At 38.0% G+C, this 18,206-nt stretch overlaps 1 protein-coding gene across 3 annotated transcripts in view; it reads left to right on the forward strand.

The window, feature by feature from the left end:
- Positions 1 to 18,206, forward strand: part of Nbea (neurobeachin) — a 485,089-nt gene that overhangs the window by 215,962 nt on the left and 250,921 nt on the right. For all 3 annotated transcript variants that reach the window (XM_040754403.1, XM_040754404.1, XM_040754405.1), the window contains one exon: positions 11,063 to 11,124. In XM_040754403.1, coding sequence (XP_040610337.1) covers positions 11,063 to 11,124 — 62 coding nt within the window. The remainder of the gene's footprint in view (positions 1 to 11,062; positions 11,125 to 18,206) is intronic.

The raw sequence follows: 18,206 nt of genomic DNA on the forward strand, positions 1-18,206 counted from the left end.
TTCTATTAATTTGCAGAGGGTAAGATAAGTGAATGAATTTTTAGATGCATATCACCTACCAAAATTAAATTAATGAGATCATTAAAACAGTTCCATCTATAACAAACAAGGAAAATGAAGCAGTAGTAGAAATTTTCCCCAGTAAAATACATTATAGGTTCAGATGAATTCACTCCTGAATTCTTTCAAATTTCAAGGCAGAAGAAATACAAATTTTATTAACAAAAACAGCATGATACTGACACAAATGACCAGACAATTCTCAAAAGTAGTGCCAATAAATATGAATTTTTTTGGCATTAGTGAATCAGATCCGCATTTAAAATTTTAATAATGCCAATAAAATTGCTGAGTTCTTAGTGCTCAGGGCCAGCTCTAATAGTAAAAGATAACAACGGAAATGCAAAAACTGTCTACTATTTACCAGTAACTTTCTGAATGTGAGTGACATCTGCCCAAATTGCATTTTAACTAACAGTGCAACTCTGCACAGAAATGCACTTGTAGACTTTTCCTGGGCTGTCAGACATGCCTCCCTTTCTCTAGGCTTTGAGGTCAGAGTGAGGACAAGTCAGCTTTGCCCGTTAGCCCCCCATCAGTCTTTCTCAGTGTCAAAATACAGTTCCCAATGCAGATACTTCCTAATTAGGTGGGGCTGCTACAACTCAGGGAGACTGGGCAACAAGACAAACAAGACATTCTGGACTAATTCTCACTAAAGATGCCTGAGAAACATTAGACAGGAAATGAACAATTGCCAGGACTTCTACCCTGCTCCTTATATTGGCCACAGTGTGCATGGAAAGTCGACAATATTAATATATAAACATAGTTTCCAGTTTTTAAGTTTGTTTGTGAGTATAGTTAAGTCTGTTTATCAGAAAAAAGATGACTAGTTGAACATGGCAGAATCAGGTGCAAATAAATTCAGTGCACTGTAGACCAGAGCTGCTAGTTAGATATAGTTCAGTAATTTTTGTAATAGCTTTCAAAATTCGTAGATTATGGACTAAGTTGAAAAATACAGATAGATGTAAAATTATTTGAATACAAATAAAGTGTTTTATGATCTTTATTGAAGGTTCCCGGAATTCTTCAAATATTTTGCATTTATAATGATAGATCTGGTGTTCAGAACTCAGTGCGTTGGGTTTTTCTATGCGTACCTTGTTCCTTTCGTCTGTCTCTGAGTTCCTAATGGCAGAGTTTTAGGAATTGAGAACTTTTGTTAATTCTAAATTGGAAAGAAGAATCCTCCATTATTTCAGCCATCCCCACTCTAGCTTTTTGTTTCTTCCTCTGCAGAAATCCACGCTCCAGAAAGCATGCCATTGGCAGCATGTCTCTGGTACCCTGTAGCCATGTGCTGTACCAGACGCTGCTCTGATGCTCTCCTGTAGGTGAACTGTCTCACTTGTGCCCTCTGACTTTGTTGTGCCCTATGAGCTTCCTATTGGACTGAAGATTATGAGGTCATGATTGCATCTTTGACTTGTAACTAACAAGATAATGCAAACCATTATTGTGCTATTTTTTTCCATGGGTAGTAAAATTGGTCAGCAAGGGTCTTGTTGCATTTTACTGATTTTCAGGTTAGGGACTGTGTTAAAGCTGTGGGATGACCCTGAGACTGATCTTATGTTCTTCTCCTGTCTTCATTGTTGGCTTGCTGTGCACATCCTCAACTCCTGTAGAGTTGGTTCTCTCAATCTAGTTTTGCTTTGCTATGCGGCTAATGTAATTTACAATTATATATAAAATGAACCACTCAGGAGGTTAGGAGAATGGGTTCTTAAAGGCTGCAGTTTGGACTTGATGCTAGCTTAGCTGTTAGATTGTAGCTGCCGTCCTCCGTGTGGGAACAGAGCTCGCGCTTCATGGTGCGTGTGCATGCCATCGTCTTCTCTACCGCGTGTGGCTGTTCTCATCCTACGAGGGCCAACCAAATGTACTTCTCTTATTAAACATGTAATTAATTTAACTTTAGAACTTTTTATTTTAAACGCTTACAGAGGAATTTAGAACAGCAAAGCATCTAATTGGAAAGTTTTTGGGGGGCTTTTTTTTTGTTTGTTTGTTTTTTGTTTTTTTTTTGACACAGGGTTTCTCTATATTGCTTTGGAACCTGTCCTGGAACTCTGTCTGTAGACCAGGCTGGCCTCGAACTCACAGACATCCACCTGCCTCTGCCTCTGCCTCTGCCTCTGCCTCCTGAGTGCTGGGATTAAAGGCATGTGCCACCACCACCTGGCTGGAAAGTTATTTTTAACAGTGATGTTTTGCCTCTTTAGGTACTTGTCCTGTAATGGAAAGAATGCTTGAGGCTAGGTGCACTCTCAGAAAATACTTTTATCATTTAAACATCCTGTTTAATAAATTAAAACATTTTTGATTGCTGATCTGAGAATAATCCCCTTATCACTCTCCCTACTAATTAATGACCACCCATTAGCTCAGGTTTCGTATATCCTGTTGATATATGTTTGTGCCCCTGTTTTTTTTCCTGTCAAGGAATTAATTAAAACATTATTTATCTAGATCGCTGTCCTAAAATTTTGCCATGATAAGCTTTGCTGCCCTCACTGAAAACTGGTTACTGTGTTTGTCTGGGCCTTCCACTAGAATGGAGGCTTCTCTAGGAAGTGGGACCTACTTCCTTTGTGCCTTGGCACATGGTAACTCTTTAATAATGTTGTTTTAGATATTTTTACAATCACCTAGTGTCTTTAGTATTTGAAAACCACAAATCCTACCTTTCTGATAGTTCTACTTCATGTATGTAGTTTCAAAAGAGAAATTTCTCTTGTTCTAAGATGAATTAGAAAGAATAGAAATACTGTTTACTTTTAGTTGATATGTTCTAATATTTTATGTCATGTCTACATAGATAATTGTGTGCAAACTTCTATGAATGATTTTTGGAACACTGGTAGATAATATAATTCGATTTTAAAATCTTACTTGAATCATTACTGGATTTGAATTGGATGTAGGATATTTTGGTTAGAAAGGTAATGTTTACAGTTTTACTCATTGTTACTGCATATATTGATGCTGTGTGGGTATGTGCATGCTGTGGAGTGCATGCGGGAGGCAGGATGGTTCCTTTATGCAGTGGGTTCTTTCCTTATGCTTTTATTTGGGTTCCAAGCATGAAGCTCTCAGGTCATCAAGTTTGTGCCTACTTCTGCTGATCCATCTCACAGGCCCACAATTACACAAAGTAACTTTAGTTCATAATTAGATCAATAATAACATGACTTATACCTTGTTTACACACTTTGTGGCATATCAAGCAAATAAGTTATTCCTTTGAACAGAATATGAATTTAGAATTTCAGTGACTTTTAAGAATATTTGTAGTGTTATATAACTTAATCTTCAAGGCCATATTTCATTGATAATACTGAATAAAAACAGACTCATTGCTCACCTTTAGTGTTTTGCTTTAATGTTAGGTTTGCAAAAGAAACTCAGTCTGGGTCAAGTCTGAGAACTTACCCATCTGAGCACACATCTCTTGAAGGTCTAGTTTATTTTCTCAGACTGCATCCACAATTCAAATCTAGAATTGTTGGACAAGGCTGAGAGACTCTTGAAAATAAACAAGTTCACCTGGCTAGCCTCTTCTCGTTGACCTGCCTTAACTTGAAAACATTTTCCTTATATGCTTTCATCACAATAATTATCAAGTAGTTTCCTTTTAGTAATTATCTTAGCCTTTTATCTTTAACTTTATGAAAAATTTATGATGAAAAAGAAAGTGATGCCCGGCATTTATATTCATCATGATTTATTAATGTATTTTTTTAAAAAAATTTGTTATACAAATATAAAGACCCCAAGAGTTCATCAGGAAGGACTGTTAGAGCAACTTTAAACTTACTTATATTTCAGAACTTAATATATTTATTTGAGTTTTAAAATTAATGAGAGCTAGAATATAAGTTTAGAAATAAAGCTTTATATTGTTCATTTTATATGCTGTAGCTAAAATAATTCCGTCATTTAAAAATATATAATATTGTTTTAATATAAAATATTTATGTAACTTTATTTAAAGTGTTTATGTATTTATTAAGCTGTTTATGTGATATCACATGATTGGTGTATTTCTCCTCTTTGATTATTGATGTTTCACTTAATGTCATACATAGGGTAAATTTTGATGATTATTTGGCCCAGTCTTTTTTGTACAATACTGAACTTGAAACATACATAGTTAGCAGTGTTTGCATTGAACTGAGGATTTTAAAATCTGAAGTTACTCAGGGAGAAGAGAAACGGATTTCACAGGAACTAGCATAGAGCTATCAGTAGGCATTGTAATCAAGTTTAGCCCAGAGAGCCCTATAAAGGCCAGATGATTTGTGACAATGAACATGTCTGTTATTTCCCTTACTTCAACCTCCCTCATTGCAGTTTAACTAAATCAAGAGGTTGAGAAAAGGGCAGGACATTCCAGTCATTCACCAGTGCTTTTAAAAAAAATTGAATCTAGTCTTATGGATAATAGTTTCTTACAGAAACCTCAGAAATATATGCTTTGTGATTTTTGTGATAGTATTTGGCTGTATCTCTGTCTTTAGTTTACTGTAGATTATTTCAGCGTATATGTGTATGCCAAGACTGTGTTAGCAAGGTCACTAACATTTGCTTAGTTGTGGATTCAATAGTAAATCATTTAACTGCGAATGTTTCCAAGCATAGCCTTCCTCTATATGTTAATATGGAGTAATTTAGACCTTAAAACCTATTTTTAAAATGTGTAAATAAATCATGTCAGTCAACAGAATTAAAAAACACATGAAAAATGACATTGACCATCAAAAATTGCCAAAATATTGCATTTTTGATGAGGTAGCACAAATCTGTAGTCAACTTGAGGAGGAATGAACTTATGTGATACCTGTTACCATAGATGTGTTATCCATCATTTTATAGAACAATAATCTTTGAGTGTTATGAACCTTAAACCAGGCAACACACACACATACACACACACGTGCATGCACACACACACTTAGAAGTCTGAATTAAATTTCTAGCACATATCAACAGAATGACAAATTAGAAAGGTGATGTCAGTCAATTAGTCAAAATGATTAAGAAGGTGCTATGAGCCGGGCGGTGGTGGCGCATGCCTTTAATCCCAGCACTCGGGAGGCAGAGGCAGGTGGATCTCTGTGAGTTCGAGGCCAGGCTGGACCGACAGCCTCCAAAACAATACAGAGAAACCCTGTCTCGAAAAACCAAAGGAAAAAAAAAAAAAAAAAGAAGGTGCTATGTAACTACCCTTTCAGGAACTTTTGTTTCTGACACATGTACTCTAGATGTTCAGGTTGGTTCTCTCTTAGTAAGTAAATGGTCTTTAACTTCTTTTGACCTAATAGAATTTCCATGGGGAAATGTTATTTGTTTCATTAATACTTATTTCTTCAAGAATTTTTTAATGTATTTCATGTAAATGAGTACCATTACCTATGGACATTAAGAGGCTAAGCCACATGAAAAACATTTTAAATAGGTATTTGAAATCCCTTATCCGTTTTTTTGAAATCTGGAAACATTTTATAGTTCAGACATATAAGAAAGCTAATAGTTACATTTAAGTTTACTTTGTAGCATCTTCAGAAAGGTTGAGGTTAGCTGGTGAAGCACTTTAGTTATTCAAATAGGCATGCCTGCTCGGACATGAATACGGACATGAATACTCGCATTAAGGGGAATGAGGATTGTAAACAGCATGTTACTATTTAGGAGAAAATTTGCCAATAGTACAGTTTTTGGTAATCGTAAAAGTATTTTGTTTATTTTTCTATAGATTTTTGAATTTTAAAATATCATAAGTATATATCAAATAATATCCCCTCTAGTTTAAAGAATCTGAAGATCTATTGGTGGGTATGCATAAGGCAGGCATTTACTACCCAGGCCTGTACAGAGAAGGATACTGATCAGAGGTCTTCAAAATACAGCCAGGCTGCCATTTCCTCGTAATGGAATTGTTAGTTCACTGTACAGTTAGTTCACTTACCAGCTCTATAGTATTTTGATGGACTTTGTTTTCAGATAAAATTTATTATTTTAATGTAAAATTGAAAGAATCAGTTTTCGTTTTAAATGCATTTAATGTTGTTATAGTATCTTTAACTCATACTACATTTGATGTCTTCAAATTATCAGAAAAAAAGATGTCTAGTGAAATGTTAGCTTGTACTGTGTTGGCACACGTTAGCATTATTTATAGTAATAGTGGAATTCTAATTCATCATTTGTTTTTCTAGTAATGCTGTAATATTGTTCTTAGAGTCCTATTTTCATGTTTTTAAATTTGGGAATCCACATCAATTACTTACTCTGGTGATTTTTTTTAAGTGAAAGTAATTTTTACAGAAAGAACTCTGCCAGTGTTAGAAGAAGAAATAAATGGTATCTTTCAAATACAAAAGCAAAAAAGTAGTGGAAATGCAGGAAATGGTTGTTGAGCCTTTGCGGGGTCGGGAAGTCCCTCTCTGGTGGTCTCGTGTTCTGGCAGGAGAACTACAAAGCTGCACCCTTGACACTGAGGCCCGAGAAGCACGGTGCGGACTGTCTACTGCCCTTCTCTCTCTGCAATGCTGGCTCCCATCCCATCCTTATGGGCCGCGTGTCAGATGCCTGCATCTCAGATGTTCTTATTACGATTCATAACAGTAGCAAAATTACAGTTATGACGTAGCAACAAAAACAGTTGTGTGGCTGTGGTCCCCACACATGAGGAACTGAATTGAAGGCTCACAGCATCAGGAAGGCTGAGAGCCTCAGCTCTACAGTGTTACAGCCCAGCTCCGTTGTTCTGCTTTGGTGGTAGCTGTTGGTTTTGATGGTGTTTGTCATATCTCACACATTTGTTTCCCCCAACACAGGCTCAGCACTAATCAGACAAATGACACTGCTTCAGATGTTCCCACACAAGGCTGCTGACCTTGCTGTCCTGCTGCCCCTCCTTCGCCGCACCCCTCACCTGAATTAAGGTGACGCTGTCAGGACATTGGACACGATGTTCAGTGTTTGCTTTCTGCACGAATTGGGCTCTTGTTCCTTCAGTTTTCTTACCTCGCCCCCTCCACCATCTTACTAAGTTTTTTTCTGCCTGTCAGCTAATGATGGTTTCTAAATCCTTGATGAGATTGTCTGTCATAGGTGTCTGTCAAAGTCTCCTGATTTAGATTGATGCCCTTCTTGAAAGAGGGTGTGATGTTGCTTTCGAGATGAGTCCCTTTTCTTGTTGTATACTGACTGTAACCCTTCACTGCCCACCGGCAGGAGCAGCATCAGACACTGGACTGCTGTGCAGTACTTAAGCTAACTGGCTCTTCCACTTGATCTTCAAGTTCAATAGATATGTCAGTCAGACCCTCAGATTCACCCTGGAATCTGATTACTCTTCAGAAGAAATAGTATTGTGGCTTTGGGTGATTCCTGTGTTAAACAAAGGTATCTTGGTTCCAAGGCTAAGTTTCTAACTTCATACTCACTTGGGTAGTTCATGGCTAGTCTATCCTTTGCTATAGGGTTTTCATTTTACTATTTTGGTTGGTTTGGTTTTAGTCAAGAGCAAGTGTATTTTCAAACTTTCTATTTAATGTGTACCCAAATAGCTGCCAGTTTGGGATAATTGTTTTCTTCTTACTCTGTTTTGCTAGCTGTCTGGATTTAGACCATCTGATCAGTGTGCACATATGCATTCATCTTGGCTACCCAGCAGCTGATGTCATCCTTCAGCAGCGTAGTTCCCATCACACTCAGGCTCTCATTGGTCAGTCTTCTTCCAGTGCCGCGTCTTTTATCTTGCCAGCCTCCTTCTCATCATCCGCAGACTATACCTGCTGTCTCCATCCAGTTCTTTGCTTTATGCTGCAAAGTCACTATGGGTTGTAGTGCCGGGTTTGTATTTATGGGCAGCATATTTATTCTAGTGAATACATCCCTTTTGGTAAGAACATTCTGTTGATTGGCATGTACTTCTGCCCTCTACCTTCCAAGCAGGGACTCAGCATGTAGCCTTGGCTGACCTGGAACTTTCTAGAACTCATAGAAAACTACCTGCCTCTGCCTCTGCCTCACATGTATGGTTCTGTTGAAGGCTACTTTTAAGTTGACAAGGCACAGATTGTCATCATATAATGGGAATGCCTTGGAACCATTTCTCCCACTTAATAACCTGCTCATAGCTCTTCATCTTGATTTCCCAAACCATTTTTAATTTTCATTCTTCCAGTCTTTCTCTGAATTTTAACCTGGATTCCCAGTTCTGCTTTCCAGCAGCCTCCTACATCCCCAAGATACAAATCACTATTAAGATATTTCTTTTTGTTCCTTGATCATGCTATCCTTGTTGCATAACATATTGCTTCCCATTCCCATCTGACTAAAACATGCTACCTTCACCAAGGAAGCTGACCAAGTCACTCTGCACACACTTAACCTTCAAGACCTTCATTACCCTATTGCTATGGGGAAAACATGAAATACTCATTCTGATTCAACGATGTAATCTTGGGTCCTGGTTCTACCCCTTCCGAGCTGAAACGCATTGCTCTCATCACCAAATACTTTCACTTTACTAGTCTGTCAAATGCTATCATGATAACTGGTTCAAAAGGCTAATATTATAAGGTATTTGAATTACAGCCTGGAATGCTTGCTGAGCTGTCATTAATAAACTCTTCTTTATCACTGTAAAGTGCTCACACTTCACTCTTAGAGATGTTATCAGATGCATTGACTCAGCCACAGATTCCTTGTCAGATAAAAATTGAATGAATTCCGAGTGGTAAGACCCGCATGAGTACACCATTTGCCACTGTCTAAACAGTTAAGAGTAGTTCACAGCATCACCAGATACATTTTACTTACTTGAGCTTGAGATTAAATTTCCAAGATGAAGTATCTTGCTTCTTAAATTTGCAAATATAGTGATACTGTTAAGAATAAAATGTTAGTTTAGTCTGTTTGTGCATCTCTTTATCACAGGCATCACACTGCATGTTACCCATTTGTCTTGTTTGTACTCTTCTAACCCTTAGGGATCATTCACAGAACGCTTTAATTCTAGTCAGTTTCCAGAATTTCCTTAGCTATGATCTCATCATCGGTGTCAGGTCTGTTTTCACTTCCTGAAGGCTTGTCCTTTGAGAACAGTTGGCTCTGAGAGAACTAACTAGACAAAACACACTGGTACAGCGTGCGATTCTGTGGACCTGAGCTCCTCTTTTTTACAGACGTGAGAAGGGATGAGTTTGCAAATACCATCTTGCTGTCCTGTCAGTTGGTTCACATTCCTTTGGAAAAAATACATTAGTGATGTAAGCTTTTATATTTTTCTTAGGATGTATTGATAATATTTCTAGGAGTTATGAATGTGACTATTGCATAAGGGTTTGTTTAAAAATTAGTAATTACATTTTTATAAGTTTTAACTTAGAATTATATATTCAAAATTAACCCAGGATAAAAATGGACGATTATTATAGCAGACTAGTATTATATGTGCTAATATGCCCCCATTTTAATTATGAACCTATGGCTATTTCCTTAATTCTTTGTCAGAATCCAAGTGCTTGATCAGCCAACAAGCGGTAAATGTTCCATTGATTTTTCTGACTCTAGCTTCTGAGCATGAGAATTTCTGACCAATCACACCATGTCTCTTAAACAAGCTTTTCACATCAGTCTCTTATTTCATTAGCTAACTGTCTGCCCAGGAGTACCAGCGACTTTTTACAGCTTGTTCTGTCTGTCTGTCTGTCTGTCTGTCTGTCTGAATAAAGTCCTTATTAAAATGGTCACAAAAGGGATTTTATCAACCCCCTGCAATACACTGTCTACAAGGCACTTGAGACTGCTAGTTGAAAAGAAGAAAATACAATTGTTCCTTCAACTTTGCATTTGTTAATGTTTCAATGTAAGGGCAAAACATCTCTTTCTGTAAGATTATTTACTGGGTTAATAGGTGGGCTTAGGAGGTAAGTACCTTTGCACCACAGGCCTGGAGACCTGAGTTCCAGCCCACAGCTCTCTTTTGACTCTTGTAGGTGTTACATCCGTGCTCACACACATTCATCACTTATATATTCATAATAAAAATTATTTAAAAGATGCCTTTTTATTGTATTTGTACTCAGTAAACATTTTCAAAATCTATTCATTAAGCTCTTTTTCTGTAAAATATAGGTCCATGACTTAGACATTTACTTTAAAGTGGCAGCCATTATAACTGATATGTTCATCACAGATTTATTATTTTAATAAGGTAGTAACCACTGTAATTAATATGCTCATACAGAGATTATTAGTAAGTATAATTTATATATTCTTATTACTATACTTTTAGAAATTTGCAATTATGATGTCCTTTCTTATTATATACATTTTATAAATCATCCTTTACTTAGGAGAGTTGAGTAATTAATGTCCAAGTTGTTTACAAAATGTTTTTTACCTGTAGACTAGGAATGTCATAGAGCATAATGTGACTTGCATGATATGGTGACCTAAGGTATTTAACACAGGCCCCATCAGACACGGAGTCACGGATCCTTGTGATCACATACGCATTGCGCTCATTTTTTCATTCTTTGTGATCCTTGGTCTGTGAGTTTGGATCATTTAATAAGGTGTGGTGAATGAACTATGTACCTTGTTTAATTTTGGTCTTCCAATCAGAAAATGCCAGAAGTTCTTCCATACTTGTTCTCTGCTCTAGGAAACATACAACCGTGCCTTTGGATTAAAGCAACTCTAACTAGTTCAATTTCAATAATCATCTCTTATCTTACGTAAACATTTTTAAATTCCATGACCTAATAAGAACTGGAACATGAAATTAATATTTTAGCAACTTTTATGTCATTTGGAACATTTGAACAATCAAATTACTGTAGAAGAGCATATGGATGGATATTTCCATTCACTTAGTTTCTGAAGTCTTGTTTCAGAGAAATGTTTGTTATTTGAAATCAAGTAGCTCTGTGCCTGTCATGTGACTGGACCTTTGCCTTGCCCTTTCCCTGTGCAGGCCTTGTGTGTATGAAGTCCAGCACATCCGTGGTGGAGCTCGTCATGCTGCTTTGCTCTCAGGTAAGTTCCATTCACTTGTTCAAGTTAACCTGAATGAGGATTTCTTACATGCGTGTTAGTCATAATTTAAATTTTGTCTCTCACTGTGGAGGATGCAGAGGCTAGTTTGCCTTGAGGTGCGTTCGAGCCTAGTGAGCACCATGTAAGCACTGCCTTACTCTCTTCTTTGCTCACTCTGGTCTCTCCTCCCTGGCCTCCCGTTGTTCTGTTCTGTTGGGCCTGGCTTTGTTCTGTGTTCTTAAGGTCTTCTGCTATTGTATGTGCCAACTTTTAAAAATACTGCAGCCCACGTTACAATTTTACAATACAGCTAGCAGTTACTGTTATTTTTTCCTCCGTCACATTAGAAATGGTAGAAACTCAACACATACAGTCCAACCCTTGGTGAGTCATCTTAGACAGGATGCTTTTCCAATTTTATGTAGAATTAGTATGTATTAATAAAACTGAAAGTCTACTGAGTGGTGATTATCTTTATTAACAATTATTAAAAGTAAATGGTGAATACTGTTTCTTTTTTTAAAGCTATACAAAAAACAAACAAAACATGATGTAACAAAAGCTTGAGAAGAATCTACATATTAACTTTTTGGATAACTAAAATAGAAATTTATTGTTTTTTTTCCTTTCACTGGCACTTCAAAGTCTCTCTGTTACCATATGAATATGAAATATTACATAATATTAGAATGAAAAGGAAGTAGATACATGTTTATAATAAGTAGTTGCTGTATTTATCCCTGGTCTCTTCAGTAGAAGGGTGAACACAGCTGACCATAACTGACCTGTGGTTCGCCTAACGCCACCACCAAACCAGATAAGCTGAGTGTGACTTTGGTGGTCTTTAAACATCCCAGAGTAAACAACAAAAGCTTACCTACAGACTTATCCCTGGTTTCCTCAGGAAAAGGGTGAACACGCCTGACCACAACCGGCCTGAGGTCCGCCTAATGCCATCAACAAGCCAGATAAGCCCAATGTGTCTTCAGTGGTCTTTATATATCCCGGAGCAAACAGTAAAAGCTTACCTACAGATTTCCAGGTTCACATTTACCTTCGTCAGGAGTGTGTTCGTGGGAAGCCAGGCATACAGTTGAGAAGAAACCATAGGGAGCACCAGCCCTGGGAGGAGCTCATCTGCAGAGCCTGTGAAAATCATACCCAGTGCAGAGGTCCTGAGTTCAGGGGAAATGGAAGCTGCAGGGACATTTTGCGGTAATAAGAATCCAAATATTTAGCAGCTTTTGTGGCAAGGCGTAGTTTAGAATGCCTTCTTTCTTAGCCCTGGCTATCACTGCAGTTCAGAGAAATGAAGAGGAATGCTGCATTAGGATCTGGTGTCTTTAATGGCCTCATCATCTAATCGTAGGTTTCACATCGCCCATTTGCTGGCTCCACGAATTCCTGCCATTAGGGGCCCTAGAGATGAAACTTTGCCTCAGATATTGATTGGAAGGAAGAGTGGGAAATGGAAGCTGTCTCTGTGGTGCCCTTTCCTCAGTGTGTCAGCAGGACAGCATGATAAACAGGCCTCTTAGACTGATTTCCAAATTGAATTTTAAAATAATTCCATGTTTAGACACTGAAAAATATAAATGTTTCAAGTGCTTTATTGGTTAAATATCCCTGGCATAAGTAACTTGAAAGGTCTACAAGTAAAAATAACCCAGACTGTTCAGTTGTTTTCTGTTAATCTGTAATGTTACTTTCTACCAAGACTTTTTAAGAAAGCAAATGAGTGATTTTCATTCCATCAAATGCAGTTGTGTAAGTTAACTATTTCATTGTGAAATTAAGTTTATCAATCTGGCATTACAGATCATTAGTTGGTCCAAAGATGTTTTAAAACTTTGGTTTTGAGGGTACTAAGGAAGATAGACACATTTCAAAATGTTCTTAAACTGCTATCACAATTTTGCTCTACTACTAAAATTCTGTTTTTTACCAATTAGCATGTTGACCACAGCAGTGGCAGACCTCTGATGAAGTAAGTTAATAGTGCAGTAGAGGTGGCTTGGCCTAGCTCTCCGCAGAGCGTGCTCTTTTCTGCAGACCTTAATGCTTTTCTTCCACTGGAGCTGGTCCCTGTAGAATTAGCACCAGTCTGTGGGCTGTCTTCCTGCCAAGGCAAGCATTCATGATGAACCTTTAAAACCTCAGAACTCAGAGCTGTTTTTTGCTTTGTTTTACTGTCAGCCACTACAGGATGAGCAGCAGCAGTAAGACTAACAGAAGTTCCAAGTAGGAGTTCGTACTGCCTGGATACATTATATGCCCTCCCATGAGAAGTAACCATAAAATGTTATCCCCACTGTGATTTAATTCCTGCCCAAATAAGTTTCCGATGTAAATATCATTTGTATGTTGTTTGCATAAACTTTCTCCTCAAATGTAGACAAGCCATTGGAAACTCAAAATTGTGTTGAAAAGAAAAGGAAGTGAGCTTTTCCTTGGCTGCCCTATACTTCTCTTTGCTGCAGCTGCTTTTCCTTCTGTCCTTTGCATTTCCATGTTGGAAATGCTTTGTTAAATACTACGTATTATTAAGGCCATTTGAGTTTCTTTCCTTCTTTTTTGAGGGCCTAAAAAAATTGCTCTTGCCAATAGTTTGTGTCCAAAATGTGTTCTAAATTCACATGAGATCACATTACAAATGTTTGAAGGTACTTGTCAGGGATAATTCAGTTCATATGGCACCCTCTAAACTCCAAAGGGGCATGACATCCAGTTTACCCCCAGTGGAATTTTGCATTTCTTCAAAAACGTATTTTAAGTTTCAAGAACACATTACCATTCTCCATTGTAATTTATTTATTGTTCCAAAAACGATTTTTACTGTAACTTTTCCCCATGTACATCTTAAATTTTAAGAATTATTTATTCTTCGCTTATGATTTGTATCAGAATAGTTGTTATCATCTTATTCACAAAATATTTTCTTATTGTTTCCAAGTGTAAGGAACTGTATAAGGTGGTTAGTCTGGTTCTGCTTGGCAAAGGAGCGCATGGTCAGTGTCCTGCACAGGCTCCTTTGTGCTGTAGGTTGTGTGGCGTCAGACTGTGTATCTCTGCCCATCTCACACTTCTTTCCTCTTAGGTTACCCTTGGTGTGCTATGTTATATTCTTAGATGAATAGCAGACTGGCTTTCTCAAGTAAACTTTTTTAGGTACTTTAATAGTTTCTAATTATTTCCAGATTTTCTTTTTTTTTTTAAGAGGTCTCCATGAGAAGAACTCTAAGAAAAATTGAGTGTTGTTGCTCACAGGATTTCTTGAAGTTTCCATCAGTAAAGCTTAGCAGATGCCACTTGCATTTCTCTTTGCCTTATGTGTCAAGAGATAAATTGAGGGACTTCATGGAAAAGAATCATGTTCTCAGTATTTAAGTGCTTTCTGACTTAAAACACTGATTAAGCAAATGCCTGCTTAATAAATCATTCCTGTTCTCATTAAAAACCTTAAAATGTATAAGTTAAAATAAGGACTCCTAGAATCTATGTATGACATGCTCAGCATGAATTATTTTGTGGTTTGTATGACTTTGTTCTTTTTTAAATACTTCATATACTTAACGAAAAGGATTTGGTGACTTCACTGGTGTGGTCAGGGTCTGACCCAAGAGTTTAAAAACAGCACTCACAAAGGAGCCACAACTAAGGAAAATCCTTCTCCTTTCAAGTGATGAGGCCTTTGAACATTTAACTTTTAAAAACTTTTTCTCCAATTTGGTACAGTTTAGTCAGATGCTACAAAAGAAACTGATTTTCTTGTAGATGTAATAAAGCCAAGATGAGGCTCTAGGGCAAGGCTGAGACTGATGCAGAGGCCTGATCAATGTCTTTATTCATATGTACTCAGTGCTGTAAGGGCTTGCGGTTGTTTAGTAAGATGATAAATATGAGAAAACCGGAAATGGACCCTGCGTTTTTCTCCAGGCCTTTGGAAATACCTTTAGATCCCAATTGTCATAGTGAAATTCTGTCACATGTGAGTCAGGGCTTAGGCACTACGACATGCTTCCTTGCACTCCACTGGAAAGATGGGCTTATCTGGGACATTGCAAATTACACATCTGAATTTTAAATCAATGAGGAAGAATTAGAAGAAATACATACACAAAATACATGCACATGGCCTGAGATTTTTAATTGATACAATCAAGCAACAAGCGTGTGTGACTTTGAAGATGAATGGACATGGACCCTGAAGCTGGTAGGCTTTCCCTGCTATAATAGAAGGAAGGAGACAGCTCTTGGAGACAGTCCAAACAGAGCTGTTTGTCTGTCCTCTTATGCCTGTCCTCAGGCCTGGGGACAACCTTGTTTATTACACATCAAAAATTAAATAACTTGGATCAGTTAGATGGTTCCACAGGTAGAAGTGCTTAATCTGCAAGCTGGATAGCCAGAGTTTGGCCCCATAACCATGATAAAATGAGAGAACCAAAACCCTAAAACTGTCACCTCACTTCTAAATGAAAAAAAAAAGAAATAAAAAGAGAGGATATTACTGCTCCTGGATGTGACTGAGGAGAAGGGCTATTGTAGGTAACAGGAAAAGCAGAGTAAAAGTGAGTGAGAGCATAGCCAGAGGTGTTTGGAAGAGTCAGAGTGGATATTCCTGCAACATGAATCAGGCCATGTGAGGAGAGAGAGAGAGCAATAACCAAGAGGAAAAGTGTCCCAAGAGGCCAAAAAAAGGAGCCAGCACAGTCAAAATGGCTGGGTCACATAGGGAAGGGCAGCCCAGCCCCTGGTCTGCAGAGTTCGGGGGGGGGGGTATGCCAGCCAAGAGGACCTGTACCAGGTAGGCACTGAGGGATGCTCGGAGAACCCAGCAGCCAACATCTGCTTTGATGTGTTAATAGGCACCGCAGTGAGTCATGTGACTGCTTTTGAGACCACATGCATTCCATGGCACAAGCATACTGATGATTATGATTAATAATCATATTTATAAAATAAATCAGTATATTTACTGGGTTATGTAGAGTATTTCACATCTTCCTGGTTATTTTGCAAATGAGGTTTACACAATTTTAGTTATTTTTTTCTTAATTGTTTAGCAATCCATCCTTTTCCTAAGCTTCCTCTCTTTGTGCACATGAATTGGTTTATCTAAAAAGATGTGGCTGCTCACTCTAATAGAAAAGAATGTGACAGTCAAGGGAAGGAAAAGGAGGCCATTATGGATGTGTAACTTTTAGATAGTGCTTCTTTTATGAAATTGGATGTCCTTTTGTTTTGTGGGTAAATGTCTAGAACTATAATATATATCCTCTTAATAGATTTTTCCTTTAATACGTATGTGCATCTATGTTGAACATGTTTAAACTTTGAGTTACATTCTTTAAGAATTTTTGTTGTCATTCTTTAAGAAATGCAGTATATCTGTATAGCATTTATGTTATCATCTAAGTACTACAAATCTAGTGATTATTTTTATTGTAATAGGATGTACTTGCATATAAATAATGCAGCATTTTATATGAGGGACTTGAGCACCCCTCAACATTGGTATCTTTATATTGCCTACTTGTTTTTACATGATGATCCTTTATATTAGTAATCTCCTTAAACTAATCAGTGGTTTTTTTGTTGTTTCTTTCACTGTCTTTCCCATAACCTTTTAGTACAGCATGCATGGAAGTAAGCCATGAAGAGGCAAAAGAGGAAGACTACTTAAAATGTTTTCTACATATACTCAGATACCCATTCTCTTGTCTTTCTGTTCTAGATGGCTTTATGGCTTGCTTGCTTCCTTCCTTCCTTCCTTCCTTCCTTCCTTCCTTCCTTCCTTCCTTCCTTCATTCATTCCTTTCTTCTCTCTCCCTCCCTCCCTCCCTCCCTCCCTCCCTCCCTCCCTCCCTCCCTCCCCTTTTTCCTCCTTCCTTCCCTCCTCTCTGTCTCTCTCTGTGTCTTTCATTTTCTATGATAAACGCTATGATCAAAAGCAGTATGTATGGGTGAAAGGGATGTATTTCGGCTTCTGCTTCCAGGTCACAGCGCATCGTGAAGGAAGTCAGGACAGGGACTCAGGCAGGGGTTCCGGGCAGAGCCGTGGGAGGAAGGACACTGTCCGTTGGCTTGCTTTCTCTGCCTCATTTCAGGGCCACTTGCCTCGTGTAGCATTGCCCACAGCAGGCGGGGCCTGCCTCACCCACCAGCATTTAAGACAGGCCACAGGCGTGCCATAGGCAGTGGGACCCTGACAATTTCAGTTTAGCTTCCCTCTTCCCCGTTCCCTTTCATCTGTGTCGGGTTGGCAATAAAAACTAACCAGTGCACTTTTACAGTCAGAAAATGTGTGCTCGCTACTTTGTATTTTTCACAGGAGCCTTCACTCCACTTCTTGTTCTTAGCGCCACTAGCTTATTGCTTGGGTTTTCAGCATGTCACCATCATATCGGTTACAATGAGCATTTACTTTGAAGATTGCAAGGTCTACCATCACTTTTGGTGATAGCTAATGTTAAGTAGACCTTAAGGATACAGGAAAATAGAAAATCAATTTTCAATTTCCAGAAGACTTTAAATCTATTATTACCATCTTGGTTTTCTGCTAATATTTGCCATATTTTTAAAAGATGGATTAAATATCTAAGGATATTAAGTTGAGATTTTTAATTTTATACAAAGAAGGAGGAATGAGCAGTGTGTTTGAGCTGACATAGATGAGGAGAAACTGATGGAGAGAATGATGTTCTGGGCCTGAGCTGTCACCGGTCATCCAGCTGACATAAGAGAACACAGGGATTTCATCGTCATCCTTCTGGAACTTATTTGTCTTCAAAGTATTCCATTTCAAAGAGTCTTCACACACGATCCAATTCCCTGAGAAAGACCCTCATCTTAAGGAAATTTTATGCATCCATAAAGAACAGTTAAAAATGGTGACATAGCTGGTTTGAAAACTTAGTAGACCTCTGCAAGCGTTTCACCTTGAAATTGAACGTTTCCCATAAAGATAAAGGTGTGACATGGGATGTCTATGTACCCAGCAGGATGCAGTCATGCTGCTCCTCAACTTGTAAGTTTATGTTACACTGGGGTCTCTTGGGTCAGGATACAGCCTGAAAAAG

This window comes from Mesocricetus auratus, unplaced genomic scaffold (genome assembly GCF_017639785.1).
Source record: "Mesocricetus auratus isolate SY011 unplaced genomic scaffold, BCM_Maur_2.0 Super-Scaffold_100011, whole genome shotgun sequence".
Classification (NCBI taxonomy): Eukaryota; Metazoa; Chordata; class Mammalia; order Rodentia; family Cricetidae; genus Mesocricetus; species Mesocricetus auratus.